Source organism: Callorhinchus milii, unplaced genomic scaffold, assembly GCF_018977255.1.
Source record: "Callorhinchus milii isolate IMCB2004 unplaced genomic scaffold, IMCB_Cmil_1.0 Scaffold13, whole genome shotgun sequence".
Taxonomy (NCBI): domain Eukaryota; kingdom Metazoa; phylum Chordata; class Chondrichthyes; order Chimaeriformes; family Callorhinchidae; genus Callorhinchus; species Callorhinchus milii.
The window spans coordinates 883,445-909,626 of NW_024704754.1; the positions used below are offsets into that span (position 1 = coordinate 883,445).

Consider the following 26,182-nt stretch of genomic DNA (forward strand, 5'->3'; position numbering starts at 1 on the left):
TGCTAACCCCATCTCAACCTGTCCGCTCCCTCCGCTCAGCGGGCTCTGGCCGGCTTCACACCCCCCGGCCAGCCCACCCCACCAATGGCCTTCAGCCTCTCTGCCCCCATCCTCTGGAACTCCATCCCACAGTCCCTTCGCCTCGCTCCCTCCCTCGCCTCGCCTCCTTCAAAGCTCGTCTCAAGACCCTCATCTTCGACCGTGCCTTCAGCCACCCTCCTACCCCCACCCTCCATGCCCTCCACCTCTCCTGATCCCGAACCCCAGCTCATTCTCCCAACGTCAGAGGCGCTATACAAATGCAATTTTGTGTTGTATTGTACAATAGTCCATTCGAATTTACATCATGTTTCAGTATTTCGAGTATTAATGTTTAATGCACAGTATTTTCAAACACTGGAAACTGTCTCATTTTTTCTTAACTCTTGTTTGTTTCAGGTCAACACTGTTAGGAAAGACCTGAGCGCATGTGATCGAATCCGACCAGTAACATAGCCTTGCACTGTTGACTTTAGACACCCAGCACGGGTCTAGGTTTTGTTATGAACTTTGATGAGCAGGATTCATCATCAGAAAGCAAAATGTATTTCCTCACACCCACCATTGGACCACTGGACAAGGAATACTCTGCACAAAGCCGTATTTAAGTTGTACATATTCTATTTGCAGAAGACTGGAAAATCCCAAGGTTATTTCGGTCGCCGCATGATTTTCGTGACTGAATTTAAGACAAGCGTTTCTGTCGAGCATTGGACTGAACCTCTCAATGAATTCTGGACTCCCAGTGAACTCTGAACTCAAGACTGAGAATGATAGATTTCTTGTGGATAAAGGGATTAAGGGATATGGGGATAAGGCGAGCGGGTGGAGTTAGAATAGATCAGCCATGATCTTATTGAATGGCGGGGCAGGCTAGAGGGGCTGAATGGCCAACTAACTCCTGCTCCTAATTCTTATGTTCTATGTTCTTATGGACGAATGTACCCATTAAAATGACTCCACTTTTTATAGTCTGAGCACTGGATTGCTCGTGTTTAAAATTCACCTCGGGGTGGATTCAAACCTATTCAAAGTTAAACTCAAGAAAGCAGAGCCTTTGCTTTGCAGTCTCCTGTCTCCACTGAAACTGATAGCTGCCACGTGCAGGAAGGTTCTATTAGACTGATATTCAGCTGTGTACTTGACTCCGGTAATTCTACATCGTGCATATTTTGTGTTGTAATATTTTATTCAGTGGGCACAGCACACAAACTGTCCATTCACGTGCATGTGAAATATCTCAATCTCAATCCACGACTGTTTGTGGGACACTGCCGTGCGCAATTGGTTGCCGCGTTTCGCCCCCAAAGCACACAGTCACTACAGTATATTTTGTGAAGCGCTTTGAGTCGTCTCAACGACGTGATAAAGTGCTATATCAAATGCAAGAATTATTATTTTAATTATTATTATCTTTATTCCTTCAAAATTTCTGACTCAGCAATTCTTAACTTGTGGAATTGTTGCTTCTTCAACAAGACGAATTGCCACGATTCATTATTAGCATTATTCATCTACACACACACACACACACATTCGACTCATACATAATAATACCTAAAAATAATAATTTGGTCACTGTGCGCAATTGGCTGCCGCGTTCGCCCACAAATATACAGTCACTTCGCTTTACAGTGTGTTCTGTGAAGCGCTTTGGGACGTCCTCCCGACGTGAAAAGCGCTATATCAAATGCAAGGATTATTATTATAATTATTATTACAAAACATACAGTCAGTTCAGTTTACAGGATATTCTGTGAAGCGCTTTGAGACGTCTCAAAGACTTGAGCACTTACTTGATAGCTTTTCTTTTTGGTAAACTGTGTTGCCTCTCGCTTTATTAAGTTTCGTAGATAATGGGAATCGCCAAGGCATCTCACAATTTTGCACAACTGATAGCTCTCTGTTCGTGAGTGTTGAGGACCCTGGCAGTAATGTTTGCTGTGACTGTGCACTATTTTGCAAGTGTAACAAGGCTTGAGAACACGTGTATAGTTTTCCATTACAGGTACTTGTCATTTTGTCATCTCATTGCCGCATTTAGCACTTGGAAAAAAAACTGTTTTGTTGTCTTTCGTTGCTTGGCATGATTCATTCTACAGTTCTGTTGCTGTTCGCTATGTTTGGTAAAATAAGACATGAAGTTGCAGCTGTGGTATTTGAAAATTGAGTTTTTATACCGATGTACGAGGTTATTAATGGAAATCTACTGTTGGTTATATTCTGGCTAATTTATGTATAGAATTTATAAAATGTGTAATTTATACTGTGTTCTAACAGTTTGCCTGGATTGTCGTTAATTTCTAATTTTTGTACCTATAGCTGTGAGTGTTTTAAACTCGATGAATAAATGATGTAAAACATTATGAATATGACCCAACTTGAAAGACTTGTGCCAGCATCCTTCATCCATTTTTACTTAGACTGCTATTTTCGGCAATCTACTGTGCTAGAAAATCAAACCAAGCCTCATTTAATGTACAAGGTTAACGGCACAGGTTTCTAACTGAATAACCCATTTGCTGAAATGTTTAGACAGGGTGTGGAAGCAAGAATAAAAAACAACTCTTAAAGCCCAATTTAAAAACTTAGTTTCTAGTTTAATCATAACCACTCAAATAATAGTCATTACATTTGATATATATATATGTGTGTGTTTTGCAGGATTTACTGAAAAGTGTGTTGTCAGTGAAATTGGCAGCTAATTTGCACTTAGCAATGTCCCACAATTAGCCATGAAATTAAGTATATGAATTTGTATCTTAAAATTGATCATATATTTTTTCTAGTTTTTCCAGTTAGAATTAATCTAAGGGCAAAACATTGGGCAAGTTTCCTTGCTCCACATGCCTGTTTACCGAGCAGTAAGTAGGAACCCGGTTGTCAGCCAATTGCTGAATCGCTTTCCCAGGGGTAATAAACCTTCCAAAAATAAATAAATCAAAATAATAATAATCTGGTCACCAATCCACGACTGTTTGTGGGGACGCTTCTGTGAGCAATTGGCTGCCACGTTTCCCCCACAAAATATATAGGCAATTCACTTTATAGTATATTCTGTGAAGCGCTTTGAGACATCTAGAAGACATGATAAAGTGCTATATCAATTGTAAGGATTATTATTATTACACCATAGGTTTTCGGGGCCCTTTTGATACAGCTCTAGGACAAATAATTTACAGTTTACTTTATCTTGGTAACCTCCGATACATTCTTGTTTATCTTGCAGCTTGTTCTAAAGCATATCTTTTTATATGATCATTAAAGTTTTGTTGCAGGACTAGATTATGCAAGATAAGCAAACTTGCCAACCCTTGGTACGAAGATATTCCTTCACTCTTCACTATTAATCGAAACTCTTAACTGTGTGGACCAACGAAAACCACATTTGTCATTTTATAATTAAGTAAGAATCATAAAAAGGCTTAAACGCTTTTCAACAAACCTGCAGTTTCAGCAAACTTCCATCTCTGAAACACAGGTGACATTGAGCAAAGTTGAAGCAAACAAGGGGTCATAAAAATCCATGGCCTTGAAGGCGGTTTTCTTTACTCATTGTTTTCTGAGCTCCACTTCAAATTTATGTCATGTTGATTTAGCAGATGTGTAACTGCAGTGGAATAAAACTCGAGATCTACATTGCAAACAATAATACAAACCAACCCCAAATAATCCTTGCGTTTGATACAGCTCCTATTGTGTTCAAGCACCTCCAAGGAATTAATTTTTTTTCTGTAAAGTGAAGTGACTGTGTGGTTTGTAGGCGAATGTGGCAGCAAATTTAGGCACAGCATTGTCCCAGAAACAGCCACAAAATGGGACTGGCCAATTATATCTGGGGATTTATTGACCAAGACACAGGGGAAAACTCTCTTTTCAAATAGTGTCACGGGATCTTGAACATCCACAGGCAAACAGGACCTTGGTTTCATGGCTGACTTATCCAAAGAATCGTACCTTACGCAATATAGCACCATCCCACCACTGCGTAGCAGTGTCAGTCTAGACCAGGGATGTCCAACAGAATAACCACGAGTCATATGTGGCGAATTGGGAATCCAGATGTGGCAAAATTTCATTTTCGATCAGCAAATAAAAAATGATTAATACTGTCGTTAGGGATGTGATCACAAAAGTCATATTCGCATGACGTATGCATGTGTACTTTAAGACTTTTTTCTGTGTATCTGCTGATAAAATGGTAAAACAAAAAGCAGCGTGTGCGAGTGTTTTTTGATTCTCGTGTGTGTGCTTTACTGCTCATTGATTATCTGCTCAAACGGCGTGTAACACGGGTGAAACTACGATCGCCACTACTGCGGGAAACTGCTTTGCCCAATTGGCTGCCTCAATCCATCCACAAAACATACGGTCAATTCGCTTTACAGTGTATCCTGTGAAGTGATTTGAGACGTCTCGAAGACGCGATAGGGCGTTACATCAAAATGCAAGGATTATTATCATCATTATCATTATTATTGTTGTTGTTGTCATTATTATTATAATAATTATTATTATTATCATTATTATCATCATTATTATGTCCAAAATTGCTATTTGATATCAGTTGTGCACCTCACTACCTGTGAAAGCGAGTGAAATTATTTATTATAACAATAGTAATTAATATTACAAATGATATCATTATGAGTGTGTGGGGGGAAGGGGGCAGACTACATTTCCCAGAGTGCAATTTTCACGCCCCGCCCCCCCGCGCGTAAGAAGCACGTGATATTGCACACACACACACACCCCCACACACCCAGTGCAGTGCGTAGGGGCGCGCTGACGCAGCCGCGTGACGTCGCGTCGCCACGCGCGAAGGGGCGGCTGACGCAGCCGCGTGACGTCGCCCCGCCCCTATTGTTGGTTTGCGGGAAGCTTCTGTGAGGTGTCGGCCGGCGCCATTTTGTGAAGAGGAGCTGCGCCAGTGCGTGTGTGTGAGAGAGAGAGAGGTGTCTTCCTTCAGTCAGTAACATCTCCCTCAGCACGTTCACCTCGCCTTTCAGAGGCCCTGTTTGGGCTCCAAATGTAAGACATTTCCCCCCCCTTCTCAGTGTGTGTGTGTGTGTGTCTGTCTCTTTGCCTGTGTCGGTGCCTGTGTGTCTGTCACCCTCTCTGAGGCGGCGGCAGTTTATTTTCCTCTTTGTTTTTTTTTCCTTCGAGACTCGCTCGGGTTGGATGGGGAGTTTTAAGCCTGGCGGCGAGAGGGGGGGGCGAGAGGGTGAGGGGAGTGAGAGAGTTAGGGGGCGGGGGAGAGGGTGAGGGGAGTGAGAGAGAGAGAGGGGGGGAGTGAGAGAGAGGGGGGGAGGGGAGTGAGAGAGGGGGGAGTGAGAGAGGGGGGAGTGAGAGAGGGGGGGAGTGAAGAGGGGGGAGTGAGAGAGGGGAGTTGAGAGGGGGGGGAGTGTGAGAGGGGGGGGGAGGGGGAGTGAGAGAGAGGGGGGGAGGGGAGTGAGGGTGGAGGGGTTGAGAGGAGGGAGGGGTGTGAGCGGAGTGGGAGGGTGTGAGGTGAGGGGCTGAGGGGGGGGCGGTGAGGGACTGAGGGGTGTGAGGGGAGGGGGGGTGAGGGTGAGGGGCTGAGAGGGCGGTGAGGGTGTGAGGGGGAGATTGTGAGGGGAGGGGGGGTGAGGGGGAGGGGATCGCGCCAACGGCGGCCAAAAGCCGCTTTTAGTGGGTTTTTTTTTTGCCTTTGCGTCAAGACACAAAAAATATAGATTGTCGACACAGAGATACCAATCGGTAACCGTGTAGCTGTGGGCAAGTCTGGGCCCGCGTGAGAAGCCGTGGGCGCGGGGGCTTCGTGTCGCAAGACTTTACTGAGGAGGAAATGGGTTTGTTTATTCGACCGTCGGGGTTGTGCTCGAGGTCAAGTAGCAGCTCCTCCGGTTAAACTATAATAATAATAATAATAATACATGCAAGGATTATTTATCACTTATTATTTATTGATTAATTAATTAAAGGCTCTGGGAGGCCTTGAGTGTTGATTGATACACACACACAGACAGACAGAGAGAGAGAGAGAGAAAATGGCCGTCGCTGTGAGTCCAGGCTTTCTTGTTAGCTCTGAGTGTGTGTGTGTGTGTGTCTTGTCTGTCTTGTGTGGAGGCAAAATGGCGACCAGAGTCTGTCTTGTCTGTCTGTCTGTCTTTCAGGGTTTTGTGTGTGTGTGTTAGTGAGTGAGTTTGTGCTCTTTTTCCAAGTTCATATGCAGTTTATTTAATTGACTTTTAATTAAACACAGCCCCGACGCCCACGAAGCACGCAGTCGATTCACTTTACAGCGTAGTTCTGTGAAGCCCTTTGAGACCGTCTTGGCAGAACATGATAAGGCCCTATATCAAATGCAAGGGTTGTTGTCGTCGTTATTTTCTTCTCTCTCTCCCCCCCCCCACCGATCCTATCCGGAAAGCGAGCGATTTTGATACCAAGTCTTGATCTGCCCAGATCGTATTGTTTTGAATTGAAAGATCCACCATCCTGAAGGTTCTTTGAATCCGCAACAGTTTATTTGGGCGGGTCCTCCTCTCGTCAATGGTTTTCACAGTCGTCGGCACAGTTTGGCCGTCTTCATCTGATCAGATTGCTTTTTTTAAAAACTCCCGTGCGACGCTGAAAGACTTTTTTCCCTTGCTAATCGAGGGCAGAGGATTTTATTTTATACTTTGTTTGGTGTCTTCATAAAATGTTATTATTGTATACATTTTTAAAAAAAAATTAGAATCAAATTTCAGATCTTAGTTTCTTTCGCGTCAGAAAGACGCCATCCCAAAGTGCTTAATTCTAGAGAGTAGGAATAATCCCTGGTCAGCGCTAAGTGTACAGAGTTTGTACATTGCAAGTTTTAACATTGGGTTACCAAGAAGAAATTTGCCAAGTGTTCTTGATCAATATCCAGTAACTCCAGCAGGGAGTTAGATAATTATGTATATCAGATGACAAGAGTACGTTAACATCCCATAGGAAGAAGGGAAAAATGCAGTTTTAGATAATGGGCAGCTGACAGGGCAGAAGAGCAGTATAGACTTTTGCCCAGACCAAATATACTTCAATGCATCAGGCTTTATTGTGAAGTACTTGATGTACAGACTTGTACATGAATAATTGCCACATAGATGAGGTACTACAGGCTAACCAACACATATGGAAGCATACCCCAATACAGAGAACAAGTCAAAGGCAATTAGAAGAAAGGAGGAATCTAGACATGAATTAAATCCAAGGTCATCATGTATGCATTCTTTGTTGGAACGACGCCCATATGAGCGAGCCAAAAGGTATTCAGCACTTGGGCACAAGGTGACATGAAGAAAATATCTCAATTTCTGACCATCACTGCTGAGGTTCCAATATGAATTTGCCATTGGATGCATTGCCTTTGTTTTACTTTATGACAACAACTACCGCTATTTTATAATGCAGTTCTTTTGAATTTGTATGTTTTCTGTGAGGTGTGGTTTTGTCGAGGCTTATATTGGTTAGTTATTTGTAAATGTGTAAATTTTCAGATGCCTCACTTGAAGCGAGCACGGAGCCCTGATTGGAGCAGCGGAGAGAGCTGGGACTACAGAGACTGTTATAGTAGTCATAAATACAGAAGAGTGTCTCACAGCAGTGAAAGAGAAAACAAACGGCACAAGAATCATCACCACTTAAAACCTTCAGATGGGTGAGTAAAATATTTATATATAGAGTATAAAATCTATCACCGCCAATTAAGATTGGTAATTTAGTAAGTTTTTTTTATAGCCATTACTTGGAAACAAAATCTTTAAATGAGCACATGGAATACCATGATGGAAAGCATGAATACAGAGATGGGTACAAAATGGAATATAGGAATGGCTGTCGCAACAGAGAATGCCGACATGATCGCTACCACTATAGCCATCACAATTACAGCAAGTCAGGGAAACCTGATAGTGGAAGGAGTCAGCAAAGTAGCCGGGAAAGGCATAGACCTAAAAAACATCTCTCTGGTACAAGTAACGATTCACACTCGGTAAGAACACATTTGTTTGAAATTGATGTATTGAGGTATTCACTGTTTGAATACTTATATTTATACAAAACTTAGGTAAATGGAAGGCAGTATTAGATGGTGTGGGTGTGGGGGGGGTATGAATTCCATGCTGTTTTTAAATCTGGTTAGTCAAGCTTTATTAGATTGTTAGATTTTTGGCATTTGAAAGTGATGTCAACTGCAATGTTGCATGTATTCCCACACAATACCAGTGGTACTGTGTTGGTGAAATTATGTATTCAATATTTTTAAAAAGCTAAATAGGAATGTTGCTGTAAAGATTTCCTTCAAGTAAAGTTTACTAATATTTTTAATGGACGGAATTTTCTTCATTATCGTAAGGCAACATAGTAGGCGGTGAAAATAGTGCTTTACTTTCGGCTAGTTTTCAATGGCATTGCTAATCATTCTGAAAAGGGCGAATCCAGTCAATTTGAAAATTCGCCCAATGTTGTGTTGCATGTTTTAACAAATGCTCTATAATCTGGCAGATTTTCTCAATCTTTTCTTGACAATCTGATTGTCATCTCCTTTGCCCCCAAATGAAATATTGTACAAGATTTTCCCCCTAGTTTGTAAAGTATTTCAGAAACAAATTAATGTAGTTTTCAAAATATCTCTGCCTTCATCTGCTCCTCTTTGCCTGCCCCAATGAAACTCTTAAGTATAGTTGCATAATGTGGCATTTGGAGATGTTCATTGGCTCTGCCTCAGAATGCGGTTCAATCCCATTTTATTTGAAAATTCCAACATTGCTTTGAATCTTGAAGTCTTGTTAAATTTGAATTTGTTTTGATGCATATGTTGCTTTGAAGTTTTTAAGAAGTATCTTATCTTAAAATCTGTTCCTTGCCATGTTTTTCTTCTGTAACATACACTGTGTGCCATGTGAATTTCTGGGGATTGAATTTGAATTTGCACCCATCAACCTACCATGGCCCTTCGTGGATTGGCGTGTATATGAATTCCTGAATCCTCTCCTGGGGAATGGTGTGTTCTGTTCCGAAATACTATCCTTTTTCAATGGCTGGATGAATTTGATGCTGACCGCTTATCGAGTACAGAAGAGTCATCGGCAGAGAAGAACCAAGAATGTTGAGGATGATGAGGAGGGTCACCTGGTATATCACACTGGAGACAGACTGAAAGCGAGATGTATAGAATATTTTCGTAACAATTTATTACAGAGCACTTTTAAAAAAAACATAGCATGGGAAAATGGATGTGGTGGGTGGGGGGGGNAATAAATGGGTTCCTGAATGTGTGTATTCTTGTATTTCGAGCCATATATGTAATTTTTATTTTAATACACCATTCCTAGAGCTTTATGCTACTCTAGAGTTTACTTGTAATCTTTGCCCTGGAAACCTTCAAAGTGGGGTTTCTCTTAATTTTTTTTCTGGGTGGTGGGTAACATTAGTTTCCCCTTAATTGAAATATGGGTTACTAGCTTTGAAAGATATTTGTGTAGTATCTTATTAGGAGTACCATAACTAGTAAAACGAATATGCTTGATCATATTTTAATGTAATAAAATTGCTTTAATTTAAGATTAACAATGCTCGATTTCTAAGATGTCTTTAACAAGGCTCAAATTAGTTCTTTGTTAATATATACATTTTTGTTATTGTTTCTCGGTTCTTAAATAATAATAAATAATAATTCTTTCCATTCAGATGAAATCGTTTGTACTTTAGGAGAAGGAGCTTTTGGAAAGGTAGTGGAGTGCATTGATCTTAAAAGGTAAGGGATATTTATTCTATTTATTGTCTTAATTATAATTGCCTTGTCCTCTCCCACATTCAGACTTGTGTCTTCAAGCGCACGTTGTCTTTCAGTCATCTCCTCTCCTGCCGTCTCCCCTTGGGGCTTAGGAACCCAGACAGCTGGGAGATTCGCTGTATTAATGCAAATTGCTTTGTAACTACATATTAGCTATATAGAAACATCGGAAGCTTTTTATGAATTTGAAGAGATTTTATTTTAAATCATTTCATTGTCTAAAGAATATCAAAAGCTGACTGCTTTTCTTTCAGGGGAGGTGAGCGTTTGGCGTTGAAGATCATAAAGAATGTTGATAGGTATCGTGACGCCGCCTATTCAGAAATACACGCACTTGAAGAAATAAGTAAAAAGTACGGTAATGTATAGTAAGTAGAAATTGGATTTTTTCTTACTTTAGTGCTGACCAGTCTTTGCTGGTGGGTTACATTTCTGTTGATTGTATATTTTCCTCTTGATTTCTTCTCTTTCCCCCTCTTCCCCTCTTCCCCCCCCCCCCCCCCCCTTCCCATTGGATATGCATCCTTACTGTTGATGCTATCTTGTCTGGCCATGTTGGTAACATCTCCCCAGTAATTTGAAGCAAATCTAAGGCTGAATTTGCACCAGTAGGTGGCAGGATTATATTCCCTCGGGGTAATTGAAGACTTGAAATTTAAGGTGGCATGTTCCACCATGCTTTTAAGCTACTTTAACTTGAAATCTTAACTTACCCAGAGTATTGAATTGTAGAGTTGGTTGATTTACTGAAATTATTAATATAAGTTGCTCTTGACTTGCAGTGGATGTGTACAAATGTTGGACTGGTTTGATCACCATGGACATATTTGCATTGCTTTTGAGCTCCTTGGACTCAGTACCTATGATTTCTTAAAGGAAAATAATTTCATGCCGTTTCCAATGCATCAGATCAAACATATGGCCTATCAGCTTTGTCGTGCTTTAAACTGTGAGTAAAATTTGTGTGTTTTAAAATATTAAAAATTAGGCCGGGTATGAATGTGCTTTTAAAGTAGTTCTAAACTTTTCTCGGAATGGAGTGGGCAGTCTGTTTAAATATTTGCATTAATTTATAAAAATGGCGGAGTGCCTGGCTCAGCCAAATTAACCTTGGAATGTGCACCGGGGTATTCGCATGCGCCCTTGGCACTTGAGTATGAAAGATCTTGTATTGTGTCCAATTTTTTGTGTACCCTAAAATTACTGCACTGTAAAGCAATGTGAAAGCAATTTATTTACTAAAGATAGTTGTTTTATACAGTTTTGTTAAAAAAATTCAACTTTGACCTTCAGTTTTATTGATGTGTGTAAATATTTACTTGGTACAGCTTTGCATTGTAACAAGCTTACTCATACGGACCTCAAGCCTGAAAATATTCTGTTTATGAATTCTGACCATGACATAGAGTACAACAGTAAAACGGTAAGATCACTCTTATCCAATCCAATGACTTTTTTAACAACATTCACATATTTTCATGCTGTTGTAATTTACAATTTAATCTTTGTTTATAGAAACGCGATGAAAGAACGGTAAAGAATCCAGACATCAAAGTTGTGGACTTTGGCAGTGCCACATTTGATGATGAGCACCATAGTACTGTAGTGTCTACCAGACATTACAGAGCTCCTGAAGTTATTCTAGGTTAGTATAATGGTGAAAGTATTTAAACTTTGCAAATATGGAGGAAGACCAGATAGCCCATATATGTGGCTTGTTTCATTCTATATATGTGCATAGTGAATAATTAATGAGAAGTTTATTCTCTTTTTTAGAATTGGGCTGGTCAAATCCATGTGATGTGTGGAGTGTAGGCTGTATACTACTTGAATATTATCTTGGTCTGACACTGTTTCAGGTAAGAAATTCCCTCCTATGACATTGATAGGTAAGAATTTCCCTCAATACTGAATATGTAAAAGTGGCCTGCAAAGTTAATAACATTTCAGTTTGGCTGAGAAACTTAGTTTGCACGTGCCTGGTTTCTGGGTAGGAACATATTTATTTCACTGGAGGATTTATTTTGTTTTTCTCATACATCTAAAAGTTCTGAACACACAGATATGTAAAATAGGCTTCTGTGCAGGTGTGAATTTTCCTGCTTTTTTTATTCCCCTGCATTTGCAAATAAACTACCTAGTTCCCCATAGTCAGATTACAATACTGAATTATAACAAACCTGTACATTAATGTTAAAACTGAGCATGACACATTGGTCCATACAAAGCAGGTACATGTTCAATGCACTTAAATTTTGTTGGCTACATCAAAGAAATTTATGGTGCAGTTGTATGATAATTTGTGCACAGTGTCTAACCCAGATTGTTTACCTGTCCACAAAGAGTCCCTAGTTAGTGTGGATAATTTGGCTCTACTGTTTCAGATTATACTGTATAGCTGATTCATTGAAAACAAAGAAACACTTTCAAATATTGAAGCTCTGATCTTATCTTTGAAGCTTCAAGCCATAAAGAATCAAAAAGTCAATCCACGTTTCAGTGCATCTTATTTGTATCTTAGCATTTGTACAATGCCTTGGAGTAAGACCAAGGTTTAAACATGTGAGAACATATCGTCAAAAAGTATTCATTATTTGCTAAAGCGGTGGCTTATGATTATTATTTCTTTTAAGTCTACATCAGACAAAATATCTTCTTGGGTGATACTCAACAAATGAATTTTATGCAATAATCAACTTAAGTTGATTTTGAGCCTGCATCGTCAAACTAAATAATTGATAATTAAGTTTGGCTATGAAACGATTGCGGTACAGGCATGTTTGAAATTCAGGAGAAATGGCTTATGTTAACATCTGGACTTGAGTACCTCACACAACATCCAGCGAAGAAATACATTTGCTTTCTTTGTCATTCCTCCCATTTGCTGTGTGACATTCACCATAATGTCACTTGGGCAGTTTTTTTTTTAATGGCGTTCGTTAACTAGATGATGGCTGTCTTGTTTTTAAGCTTGCTGTTTTCTCCTTTCAGACACATGATAGTCGGGAGCATCTTGCTATGATGGAAAGAGTACTAGGACCCATTCCAAGCAGCATGATTAGCAGAACACGGTGTGTTATTTGTGCTTATTATATGGATTTTGGTCTGAAGTAAACCTTTTTGTTCTTTACACTTTCTGTTGACATTAAAAAATCTTGTCCATAGCTTCCAAAGGGAGCTATCATTTCATTTTATAATATGTAATTTTTGCCTTATTTGGTCAAGCATGTATATTTGAAAACAAAATGTTCTCGTTTATTGCTGGTTTCTTGCAGTGTATGTGAATTATTCTACACTAAGTTTTGTTCCGTGTTGGTCTCTGACGTGGGAGAAGATGAGGGTCTACAAGAAACCAGCAAAATAATGAGTGTGCCCAAAGCTGGTGCACAACACGAAGTTACTAGGATTGGGATTTAGTCTCTCTGAGTAAATAGCATTCCTAATAATCAAATGTGCAGAAAATCCCTGCTTGGTTCTTGGGACAGTCTGAATTGTCTTATCTCGACTAAAACGAGTTGAAGAATGCCAGACTGCACTTGTTCCCTCCCAGCTCGTGGCATTGCTGCAATAGCAATGGTAGATTTGAAGTGGCTCTCCACATTCTTTAAAAATATGAATCAATTTGAAGGAAATAAAAGTACTCTATTTAAATTAATTTCCCATTGCACCGCGGAATTGATTTGAATAGAAGCGACTACTTGTCTGCTACAAAAATAGTCACTGAATACAGTGAAGCCCTTCTGACGTGAAAAGCGCTTTGTCATATTCAACGACTTTGATGAGCAGTTTTGATTTTTATCCTTCAAAGTTTCCTTGCCCTTTTCTGAGAGTTAGTGCTTCAGATTCAGACTGAGGTACTTGAAGTACTTAACGGACTGAGCGTTTAACTCAATGCCTTTTGGGCAGAGATTCATCTATTGAATTGCAGTAATTACATCCATTTTCTTATTTGTGTTGTAGATTTTTAAGCTTTGGGTTATTAGAGCTAACGACCTGTACACATGAACTTTGTTTTTCAGGAAGCGGAAATATTTTCACCATGAGCGGTTGGATTGGGATGAAAACAGTTCTGCTGGGAGATACGTCAGGAGACGCTGCAAACCTTTGAAGGTATGAATTGTCAAAAATATTATTTTCTCTTTTTAGAGAAAAAAAATTCAATGATCTAAAAATAATTGAAATGTTCCTTCTAGGAATACATGGTTTGCCAAGACTCCGATCATCGGGAACTCTTTGACCTTATTGGAAAGATGTTGGAGTACGAACCTTCCAGGAGAATATCTCTAGACCAGGCATTGCACCATCCATTCTTTTCCACAAAGAAGAAAGGGAGATCATGGATTACGAAATGAACTTTGCTTCTATGTGACTTGTATATTACTTTGGTTTCCATAGGAGAATAACTAGACTGTGTCAGTCTATATCAAAATTATTTTAAATCTCTGAGTGAAACAGATTTAAGTATTGCAAGTGTATATGTAACTTTTGTGTATATTGTGTGGTACAAGTTTACTAAAGATGCCATTTTTCTTTTGTGTCCTTGTGTCAGCATTTTTCAGATTTTCTTAATTGTCATTGCTTTACATACTGCTGTTCTTTCAACATTTGACTGGGAAAAAATGTTTTCCAATAAACTGAGGAAATTTGTATTACACTACCTCGTTCGTAACTTGTAATATACATGAATGTTGTGCAATAAATGTCGCTTTAGTTCTGTTCTACTGCAGAATTCTGTTTTTTAGGTACGGCAGTGGTAGGCAAAGAATTATTTTCAATCCCAAAGCAGCGCCTTGAGTATGAATTCAATCCTGGAGGAATTCTGTCGAAGCCAAGAATCTGCCACTTCGTTTTATGCAAGATGGGATTAGATTTGTAATAGCTGGATACTTTTTCAATTAAGTACACTAAGCCCCCAGCTAATAGGGGTGGGATTGGGGGGGTGGAAGATCCGGTACAGGAAGCCAGACTTTCCAGCTAACTGCTAATCCTTGCATTTAAAATGAATACAATTGAATTTGAAATGAATAAAAGAGAACAAAGAAAGCAATAGTTCTGTATGCGCTACTGACACAATGCAGCTCAACCAATCATTGTTAAGCTATCTATGGGTGTTAGTCACTACACTTTACAGTATGTTCTGCGAAGGGCTTTGAGACGTCTCGAAGATGTGATAAGGTGCTATAGCAAATGCAAGGATTATTATTACTACATGGGCCGGAGTGACAACTGGGGAGAAAGTATAGGACTGTAAGATGCCTCTTACATTTGGAAAATATCCTTTTGTTTTTTGACGTGGTTTGCCTTTGATGGAAACTAATGATTTGTATCTTGACAGCACTCCTGAGATGTTTCATTGACGACCGTTAGGGTTGGCTTGTGCGTAAGCGCTTTGGGACGTCTAGAAGACGTGAAAAGCGCTATATCAAATGCAAGGATTATTATTGTTGTGTAAGGTTTTGCAAGCTACTCTGAATTGCTTATATAATTCAATGAATAGAGTTGCCCTTCAAGCGCTCTGAGGCGCCGTCTGGGGTGGAGGGCGCTATATAAATCCAAGTTGTTGCCCTGAGTGTATGGACTGTGATTGTGATTACCACGTCAGGTCTGGAGGGAAATGGAGATAAATATTGGTCTCCAGAAAGGGTAAACAAAACCAAAAATGTACGTTTGAAAGTTAAATTTATATTTTGCCCGACTGCTAGAGGGTGTTCTCGAATATAGTCCCCTTTCTTTCTCTTCCCTCCCTCCCTCATTATTCCTCTAATGTGCAATCCAAATCTACAGACTGGCTGATCGGTCTTCTGAACCTCAACTAAATTATAGCCGTAGTTACCTCCAGGTATCTAATTATCTGTAGCGCTTAGTTGCATGAGACGCGGCAGATCTCGGTATTTGTGGATCGTATCTTGTGAGGTTCACGCCCCTTGCGGGAGAACGAAGCTGCTAAACATCACAGGTAGGTTTTAAAGGTCCAAGTTAAAGAAGCCAAATATTTGACTTGATATTGCCTGCACTGAGCAGACGGGCGCTGAGCCAGAGTGTCAACCGCAGCTTGACCTGTGCAGCAGTTGTGTGTGGGTGGGGGGTGAGGGCTGGGCTGGCCAGGGCACGAGGGGGGCTAACTTTGGCCATGTGGCAGACGACGCGAGAGGTGACCGTTAGCCCCCAAATCGCCACTGGAGGGCGGCCTAGCAGCAGAGGTAACCCCCCGTCCCCCCCACCCCACCCCTAGCCCCCCGGAAATATTCAACTCGCCGTTTATTTCATTCAATTCCATGAATTTCATGCCATTCGAATTTATCGCGTGCCCGTTCACGTCACAGTCTCTGCTGTGAAGCGCTTTGAGACCCGATCACGTGGGAAAGAAACTTCGAGTGCTTCCCGGATACTGATCCCCGCGCAAAGGGCGCTCTCTGATTGCCAACTCGGTGCCTATCAAATGCGAGTCTTCTTATGACTCTCGCCCGAGCAACGCACAGCGTTCGAACGCGTTTTGAAAGTCTGAGCTCGGGTTCCAACTTATTATAACCGATGGCAACCGTGAGAGCCGCAAACCTCGCGGCCTCTTAAAACGCCTTGACGGCGTTTTCGCGAGGTCGGGAATGGTGATCTTTCCGGCTGCTGGATGGTACGGAATGAGACCCCAGGTCCTCTCGCTGGCCAGGCCAGGCCAGACCAGGCCAGGCGAAGGGCTCGAACTGCCACGCCGCAGGACTCCCAAAGTAGTTCCATTCGCAGAAGCAGAAGTTGTTTGAGCTTTGTGTGGGTTTGTGTTTTCCACCCCCACCTTCCCCCTGTTTTGTCTCATTCTCTCTCTCAGAAGTTTGCTTCGCTGACCTAAAAAAAAGAGAGTTGATGGCAGTTCACAAGGCTTTGTGGTGAATCCACCCACATATCCCCACTGTGTTGAAATTGTTTGGCACACACACATACATATATATATATATATATATGTAGAGATAGATATTTATTACACACACACACAGATGTTGGTTGGCAGTCTTTGACCAGTCTTTCCTCTCTCTCCTGTGGGAGCCTGTTACTCTGTGTGTAGTAGGCGTGTAATAGTACCATGTAAGGCTATTGTTATTTGCATAGCCTGTCCCAGACTTGGCTAAGAGGTGAGCAAACCCAATCCCAGTTTTTATTCTGAGTTTTCCCTGCTCCTGGGCGAGTCACTGCTCCCACCTCTTTCTTGGGAAGTTCCAGTTTCAAACCAGTGCACAGTGAGTCTTTCCAAGTGAAAGGTGGAGGGAAGGGACTGAACTGGACTTTGGTTGGAGTCAACGACTGGTCTGAATATTAACATCAAACAGCTGAGACCACAATAAGGCAATCAGTGAGATTTAACTGACTCCAGAAGGGAGAAGACAGGGCAGGACAGCTCACTGACTTTACACTGATGAGAAGTGTCAGCAAAAAAGTTTTCTTTTTCTCTCTCTCTCTCTCCCGAAGTTTGCCTTATTTTCTGATTATTTTTTTTTTGTCTTGTGATTGCTTGGCAGTGAGGAGGATTTATTTGGATGGTTGTGTTGTTTTTTTGACACTCACTCACACAGACACAGTCACTCACACACTCAAGCCACTGCTGTTAACCAAATGGATCAGAGTCCCACCAAGTCCCAGAAGTTTGGGAGAAGCACAGACGAGATGAGCAAAGTGGTACCCAAGAAATCCAACCTCCTCCAGTACCTGGGGACCCTCCCAACAGTCATCTGCTTCATGTTCTCACTCACCTCGATGGCCTTTTGTTTGCTGCTCAATTTTAAGACTTCGGGTTTGCAGGACAGAGTCAGACTGCTGGAGAGTCAGAGAGGCAGAGTTTTTGTCCAAGGGACGCCAGACACTCCAGATCTACTGGCTGTGCTGCAGAGAAGGTTGGACCATGTCCTCCAGGAGGTAAATGGACTTTCCTGTGTTTTCAATTCTGTGGAGTAACAGAGCAAATCGCTCACAGTATGGATCACTGAGCTGTGTAATGATAATGGTCAGACTAATATATAATAATAATTATAATATATAATAATAATTATAATATATAATAATAATTATAATATATAATAATAATTAAAATAATAATAATATAATAAAATAATAATAATCCTTGCATGTCCTATGTGCTGTCTTTGCCTTCTTGATATTGGTCAGTTGTCCCAATGGATATTTCTGTATTTATTTCTGCCCAGTTTATACCATTAGCATGTGATTAGTTTCATTTTTTTTAAAACATATAGTTGCTGACCATAAATATTTCATGCAGTTTCATAAATTCTGGGAACAGTACTTTAGTTCTCCGTTGTCGTTTACTGTTCAAATTGAATTCTCTATAACACACAATGTATTGTGTAAATGTTATCTGAAGATAGAAACAATTTTACAAAGACGTCTGTGTATAATAACAAGATGGGTCCATGTATCAACTAATACGTAAATACCTTTGTTGAATAGGCCATTTGATTTCTAGTTACTGTATATTCGTCAAGAAAACCAATTTTTCCAAAATATGTTGGGAAAATTTGACTATACTGAGTGAAAAATATGTTCCATAGAAACCGTGAGGTTACATTTGGTTCCTGTATTAGTTTGAAAAAAAGGAAAGCGTAAACATGTTTTTGAACAATACGTATATTTAAAACCCTACAGTGTGATTTCAATGACACGTGAAACCAATATACTCATTAGAGGCAGTTATTCAATTAATACAATACACAGAATTGCATGGGAACTGTGGTAAAAGTTGATCTGTCTTTAACTAATGAGATTGAACAACGGTTATGAATTCCATTCCAGAAGTCTGAAACATGGATAAGTATGAGATTCAAGATTCCGACATAAATTGAAGCATTAAGAGTCTTCTCCCTTTACAGCTGCTTTTGTCGTCAGAGAATAACGTCGAGCTGGTCACTGGATTGCTGCAGATATTCTTTTGTCTTCTGCTGTAATAGTAATAATATCCCTTGCATTTGATATAGTGTCTTGGAGATGTCTCAAAGCACTTCACGGAATACACCGCAAAGTGAATTGACTGTATATATTTTGTGGGCAAAATGCGGCAGCCAATTGATGTATTTCCCAAAACACAAATATAACATCAACTGAACATTTACATGTTGAAGTGGACCTTTTTCCTATTGAAAATATCTCTTGTTGGCATCAAAACAAAATGGCTTTGACTGAGTACAGGAAATGACCAGCCAGCTGTTCTGATAAGAATGAAAAAAAGGAGGTTGTCAATTGTGTAACACAACCATTAGGTGTAAATTATTCTTCTCTGAGATCATTCTCCGAAGGTCGGGTTGTGCAGGATATCTTATTCTGCTCGTATCCACTAACTGAGAGAAGAAATGAATGTGATTTTCTACTGAAATTGTCACTGTCGTCTGGCATTATCTCGACTCGACATTTTGGAATCCAAAAAAATACACCCACAAAATACACGGCCAACTCACTTTACAGTGCATCCTGTGAAGCGCTTTGAGACGTCTCAAAGACGTGATAAGGCGCCGTATCAAATGCCAGGACTATTATTATTATCCATCCTCTCTGACAGCTCAAAGTGAATTATTACCTGGGCTAGAGTGAGTGACATAAAACAACTTTTTTGAGTTGTTCAGCTCAGACTCTCACCAGAAAAGGAAGGTGATCCTCATACCCTCAATCAAAATTCTGCCCTCCAGAGAACAGTCACTTCAAACAACAAAGTCAATCAAGTTCCTTAAAGTCTCCATTCTCAGAATGCTGTATATAAATTGGAGATGGAGAGGCCTCGATGTCTTGCAGAGGTGACTTTGACACTCTCTGGTGTCTCTTTGTGGATTGGAAGAAAGGATTGAGTGATTTAAATATTTGTTTTTAGTAGATTAACTGCTAAATCTCAAAGAAACTTTCTGGTGTTCTCTAAATTTAGAGATGCTAAAATGGCTGCTTTTGTTTTTGTAACGTATCGGACAGAAATAGATCTCTTTGGGACTTGTGACGATCGAGTGATTCAGAAAAGTAACAATTTTATTTTTCGCACAAGCCCCTTGTAAATTCAGGTTGTATGATTCTCCCTCTCTTACGCTCGCATTTGTTTTCCCCTCTCCCAAACCCAATTTTCTCCCTTTACCAGAATAAGTCCTCTCCCTGGCTACGTACCTTTGCACCTTAAAGGGCAGATCAGGCAGTTTATTTCAGGGCCAATACTAATATGACTCAGCCACAGCCAGGAAATGTTTAAGAACAGCACAATAAATATCACTCAGCTTTCCTCCCCAACCACCTCCCTTCCTCCATCAAATATGTTGTTGGAAGCATCAGATCACTGTTCAGTGTCTTGTAGGTTTTGCAATAACGTTGATCGTTGTGGGGTCCTGTAGCTCAGTGGTTAGAGCAAGCGAGAGGACCTGGATTCGACTCCCTTCAAAAAATAAATAAATAAAATGATAACAATTTGGTCACTTCAAACCACGGCTGTTTGTGGGACAGACGCTGCTGTGCGCAATTGGCTGCCGTGTTTTCGCCCACAAAATACACAGTCAATTCCCTTTACAGTGTATCCTGTGGAGCGCTTTGAGACGTCTCGAAGACGTGATGGGGCGCTACATCAAATGCAAGGATTATTATTATTTCCATTGCATGAAAACATGGATTGGGAACTTTTGGATTGGGAGGATTGGATCTCTGTTCCAATATCTCTCCGTTATTCCACAATAATGGTGCTCGAGAAACAGAGAAGGGAAGACTGAGCGTCACTTTCTGTATCATTCTATTTTTGCACAAGCCTCCTCTTTTCCTTTTCTCCTCCTGAACTGCCCTGATGACATAAGTCATGGAGTGGCCCTTATTATGCACCCAGAGCCATTTGATTGATTTTAATAGGAGCTGTCGCTTTGCACCGGCCTGGAGGAAAATCAGGAGGCAGTCAGGTCAGGGGATCTGAGAGCTGAGAGCCCAGCTGGTAGTGATTTTTCCTGGCTCAGTTGGCTTCTTGTCACTCCTCAGACCGGATCAAAGTGCCGCTTCACATTAAAATCAAATGAAGAGCAACAAAATGACATGTGTACAGCGCCTTCCACGTCGGGAGGACATCCCAAGGTGCTGGATAATCAATGTTTCGGACCCGAGCTGGGGATCAGGATCAGCGAAGGGGAACCACATGAAGCAGAGATGCGAAATTCCAGGTTTCCGTAAAGATACATTATACAGAAGTGTCTAAGATCATTTCTTATTGTTAACTAAAATATACAGTCAATTCACTTTACAGTGTATCCTGTGAAGAGTTTTGAGACGTCTCAATGATGTGATAAGGCGCTACATCAAACGCAAGGATTATTATTATTATGATTTATGACCTATAAAATAGCTGGATTCATAGCCAATGCTTTCAAAGTCGAAGAACTCTAAAAGTTTAATGGTGAAATCATTGATTAACAACATTGTTGAATTTTATCTTTCACGAGAGACTACTTTTTTCTTTCGACTTTCTACCCAGACAACTTGTAGCCTCTGGAAGCCGAGTGCAACAGAACCTGAAATCAAAATCAGCTGCTAATCCTGCTCATCACTGGCCTGTTGAACCCTGCCAGAATGAACTGATCCATAGCACTCCACAGATTAAGGACAAATGTTAGCCTATGACCTGGAAAATGGCTGCATTTATGGCCTTGTTTGTCAGCAGTCAGAATGCAGTAGTTCTGTATAAATTCAGTGGTTCAGTCATCTTAATAACAAATTGATTTTGTGCCAATGTTATACATTGCTGTATGGGCCGTACTGCACAACGGAGGATCTTGGTTGAACTCGTGGAAGATTGGAAGTGATTATCTTTGAGTTCAGCTGTGCTATTATCAGTGCTGGCAGGTATGCATGTGAACATCTATTTTTGTAAGATGGATGGCGTGTTTAATACACTGATTATTTTTGTGAATTGGTAATGGTAACCATGAAACCTACCAGTCCAGGACACAATTACTGCCTTGTGATCCTGTTCACATGCCAGTCGTTGTATCTTCAGGTTTTTTTTTCGAACCCAATGATTATTAGCTCAAGTCTTTTGAGGCAGCACATAAAAACAATACTGGGTCTTTTTTTTTAAACTGAATGTTAGTAAATATATTAACTTGTAGCAGAGCGGAAACCCAGACAGTGACCGTCTTGTACCCTGGAATTGTTTTGTGGGCCATCTTAAAAGGTTCTTATCAATCCAGTGGATCAGTCAGTTTAACAACAAACTGACTTTGTGACATTATTATAACAACAGCAGTTATACCTGCTCTACTGCAAAAAACAAGTTGAAATAGTAGTTGTTTTGGTTCAAGATTTGTCTTTAAACTGGTGTGTAGGTTGATCTGCAGAAGCTAAAAGATGTTTTCTTATTCCATGCTTTGTCCTTGTGAAACAGCATCACTTTCTTCCTGTATTTTTTTAATCCACATACAGTTTTGTATTTAAACACATTGTCATGTTTTTTTTTCTGTAGAGATTAAATGATGGGTTCGCAAAACTCAGGACAGTCAGAGAAGTTCCATCTGGATGTCTGTGTCCACCAGGTGAGCACATTTTGTTTTACTGTTTCTCGAAATAAAATTTCTGTTGAATAATAATAAATATTTATTGTACAGAATTGTACAAGTTGTTATATGTGCTATTAAACCTGCCGTGATGTGGCATTAAAGTAGCATTTACTAGTGATGTCAATTAATATTGTATACGTTAATTAATCTTTAGCTGAATTACCTGCAAAATGTATTGGTACTCATTGTAATGGATAGTCTAAAAAAAATTTTTTGGGGGGGAAGAAAAGGTAAAATTATTACATTATTCGCTGTCAACCGAGATGCTTGTTGTCGAATTTTGCGTCAGATTCGTAGTATGAAAAATTGCTCATGTTGGGGAAACCCTGTGTGTTAATACATAGTAATACATAGTACCTACAGGGAAATTTACTCAAGATTTTTTTTCATGATGGCTTTCGTAATGAAAAGTAATTTTTTTTTCAGGCATGTGCATAATTTGTTTTTAATCCATTGCGTCTTGGGCAATTTACTTTTTAGTGAATAACTTACTTTGATGTAAGTTCGAAGAGAGTGCTGCTGTTTATACTTATAGCATTTTACCAGCATTAATACACTGAGGAAAGTAATTACTTAATGTTAGACAGAGTAAGTTCTAACATTATTTTGGTTCTATTATTAAGTTTTCGGTAGAGCCTATTCATGGTCTCAATATCTTACATTGATGTAGACCCTAACTGGGCCCTGAGGCTGCAGACAACCTTAGACATTTTATATTCTAAACATCTCAATAAGGATATTTTGAATTCATATTTATTCCATCTGTAACTGCTTGAACGTAAAATGTTTGTGGAATACACGTTTTCTCCCCTAAAAGTCTGATTATTTTATGTCCTGTTTTGGGGGCATTTTTAGTGCAACTGTTTAAAGAACAATTGCAGGGATCGGCTGCAAGTTCAATTTCTCAAACTAATTATTATTTATTTTAACCTGAGTTTAGCAAATCCACAGCATTGCAATTAACAAGAACATTAACATAGTAGACGGGCACTTAGTGTTGTTATGTAAACTCCCTACTCTGTCTGCTTCTTAATAGGGTAACTTATTAGGCAATTTACTCAAGATTCTGGGATGGCTTTTGAACCGAAAAGTAATTTTTTTCAGAAATATTGATAATTTGTTTTTTATCAATTTTGGCTTGGGCAAAAGTCAACAATCTACTGTGATGAAGATTAGAACCATGTTTAAACATCGTGGCTGCAGTAAAATCATGCCTGGCCTTTAAGTACCTTCAGCATTCCCACAAATGTGCTTGCTTTTAACTTGTTGGGAAACACAACGTCGTGTTGATACTGAGGTCCCCTTCGCTCCACCGTCAGAGGGCATTCCTTCAGCCACTACGCCCCGAAACTCTGGAACTCTCTCCCCCAATCCCACCACCTTGCCCCCTTCCCTCCCCACCTTCAAATCCCGTCTGAAGACCTTCCTTTTTGATCGTGGTTACGGTCACCTCCCCCCCCCCACCCCTCCCTCTCCCCCTGGCTTGTTGTCAGACTCCGCCACTGTCGAGCTCTCCTGGATCTTACCCTGCGTGAAGGGCTCTGTGTAAATACAAGTGGTTGTTGTTGCTTGGCCATTCCCCGGAAAACTGTGTCAATGCTGAAGATTCCTCCCGCCTGCAGAATGCGTGTATTCTTAAACATTTATCGCACGTACCAGAGGTGACTGAGGGAGTCATGGTATCAGAAACACAGGATAAAGATTGTTTTGCTGTTCCGTTATTTTGAATAAGCAAAACCTTTGAGACTTGCAGGCTGGCTCCAGGAAGTACTAACATGTGTTGGGTTTGGGTTGCGTCGGTGCTGAAAGTCCTTTAATACTTTCCTCCTGTGGCATTCATTCTTCAAGTGAGTTCAGACAGCGAGTGTCAGTCAGACCCAATCCTGTTCTCACCTCGTGTTCATGATGATATAGGTTTCCGTAGGAATCACTGGAAAGTAATCGAGTGTGGGAACTATAGTATATCTGTTTAGCCCCAATCCCCTGCCTAACCCAAGAGCTCTCAGACCTTGGTTGAGGTTAGCTTATTGTGCACAGACCAGAAATCCAATCTGAGACCTTTTCACGTGTTTGGAGCTACCTCTTAAGATGTCATCACTCAAACCTTAAGCCCAACATGCCTGCTGATGTAGTTCTTGTCATGCACGCTTAACAATGCTTTGCAGTTCTTTCCTTGCAAAGAATTACAGTCTGAATTGAGATCTATTCATTCCCTTTTAGAAAGCGGAATACCTTTTGAGTCTTTATAGTTACCCCCTCTCCCCCCACGCTCGGGTCTTGACCCCTGACTGTCCAGCGCTTTGGGACGTCCTCCCAACGTGAAAGGCGCTCTATAAATGTAATAGAAATGTAATTGTTATAGATGGTAAAATAAATCAAATGGTTGATGCCCATTCAATACTGTTGTATCTCATGAGGATTCTTTCAATTGGCTTTCAGTGTACAGCATTAGGGCCAGACTAATTGGTATATTTTTTAAATGCAGTGACCAAATGGAAAATTGTTCATGGGCCACTTGCATTTTCCATGTAATCGTATCAATGTTTGGGTGGCTCTTTTTATTATTATTTTTGGGAATATCTGTCCAGATTGCATCAATGAATGAAACCAAACGTTTAAAGGAAAAAGTACAATTTTCAAAGCATAAAACAGGTCGACACTATAATTTTTATGAAGAGTCTGCACAAATCAAAGAATGAAAACTAAAGGTGGAATCAATTGCAATCCAGATGTTGCATTTTGCTTCTGACATTGACAATGATTTATTTTGATAATCAGTAATGAAAATAGTATGGCTCGTGTTTGGGGGGAAAAAATCAGGATTTAATTTCTTGCCCAAAAATATACTTTCATTTTTTTTCCTAACTTGGTTAGTCCTACAGAAAATTCCATTTATGAACCAGTCTGAAATCAATTATTCAGGAACAAGTTCCAATCACACATGTAACAAAAGCCTTTGGGATGTGTTTGTGTTCATGGCTTAGTTGTACAATCAAGAGCACTGGGATGGACTGGATCATTGAACTAATATATAATATAATAATAATAATCCTTGCATTTGATATAGCGCTTTTCACGTCGGGAGGACGTCCCAAAGCGCTTCACAGAACACACTGTAAAGTGAATTGACTGTATATTTGTGGGCGAACGCGGCAGCCAATTGCGCACAGCAATGTCCCACAAACAGTCGTGGATTGAAAATGACCAATTTATTATTGTTTTGGGTTTTGGAGGATTATTATTAGGCTCTGTGTGGAGTGAGGAAACTTGCCCAAGGTTTCGCCCTCTGCCTGGAATTGAACTCAGGTCTCTCGCTTGCAAAGCGAGTGCTCTAACCACTGAGCTACAGGACTCCACTAATGGTTTTCTTTTCTGCTGTTCTTTAAAAAAAAATGGTTACAATACAAAATTACGTTTGTATTGAGCCTTTCACATCAGGAGGACGTCCAAGGCACCGCTGGACAGTCAGGTATTTGGACCCGAGCTGGGGGTTGGGATCGGAGAGGGTGGGGGTAGGAGGGTGGCCATAAGCTCGGTCGAAGAGGAGGGTTTTGAGACGGAGGGAGGGAGCGAGGCGAAGGGAATGTGGGATGGAGTTCCAAAGAGTTGGAGAGAAAATACATCACAATTAACGTGACAGTAATCTAAAGGAAACGGTTGGGGCATCACTTTCTACACTGTGCAGCCCTGTCCGTGTTTACATTGTTAACCAACAGAACAAGAATTCTCTTTTGGATCCCTATATTTCTGTGCCCTGGTTGCGGACTCGATTGAAGGGGGTAAA

At 40.4% G+C, this 26,182-nt stretch overlaps 3 protein-coding genes across 4 annotated transcripts in view; all 3 read left to right on the forward strand.

Annotated features, from left to right (window-relative positions):
• The window catches only part of LOC103183731 (ras-GEF domain-containing family member 1C), a 36,292-nt gene extending 34,963 nt beyond the window's left edge, over positions 1 to 1,329 (forward strand). The window contains 1 exon segment of the mRNA XM_007901374.2: positions 439 to 1,329. Within this exon segment, the coding sequence (XP_007899565.2) occupies positions 439 to 463 (25 nt within the window). The 3' untranslated portion in view covers positions 464 to 1,329.
• A 3,572-nt stretch (positions 1,330 to 4,901) lies between these two features.
• Positions 4,902 to 14,498, forward strand: LOC103183730 (dual specificity protein kinase CLK4). Of its 2 annotated transcripts, XM_042339921.1 has the most exons (13): positions 4,902 to 5,070; positions 7,548 to 7,708; positions 7,789 to 8,041; positions 9,127 to 9,217; positions 9,739 to 9,805; positions 10,099 to 10,212; positions 10,627 to 10,793; positions 11,173 to 11,267; positions 11,360 to 11,489; positions 11,621 to 11,703; positions 12,836 to 12,915; positions 13,864 to 13,954; positions 14,038 to 14,498. In XM_042339921.1, exons 2-13 carry the CDS (start codon positions 7,548 to 7,550, stop codon positions 14,194 to 14,196), a joined length of 1,491 nt encoding a protein of 496 aa, XP_042195855.1. In that variant the 5' UTR covers positions 4,902 to 5,070; the 3' UTR covers positions 14,197 to 14,498. The 2 variants fall into 2 exon arrangements, with proteins under 2 accessions (XP_042195855.1, XP_042195856.1); XM_042339922.1 differs by lacking the exons at positions 4,902 to 5,070; positions 7,789 to 8,041; positions 9,127 to 9,217 and having other exon boundaries at positions 7,648 to 7,708.
• Positions 14,499 to 17,349: 2,851 nt separating this feature from the next.
• Positions 17,350 to 26,182, forward strand: part of LOC103183755 (collagen alpha-1(XXIII) chain) — a 78,647-nt gene continuing 69,814 nt past the window's right edge. The window contains exons 1-2 of the mRNA XM_042340043.1: positions 17,350 to 17,743; positions 22,305 to 22,374. Coding sequence (XP_042195977.1) covers positions 17,444 to 17,743; positions 22,305 to 22,374 — 370 coding nt within the window. The 5' untranslated portion in view covers positions 17,350 to 17,443. The remainder of the gene's footprint in view (positions 17,744 to 22,304; positions 22,375 to 26,182) is intronic.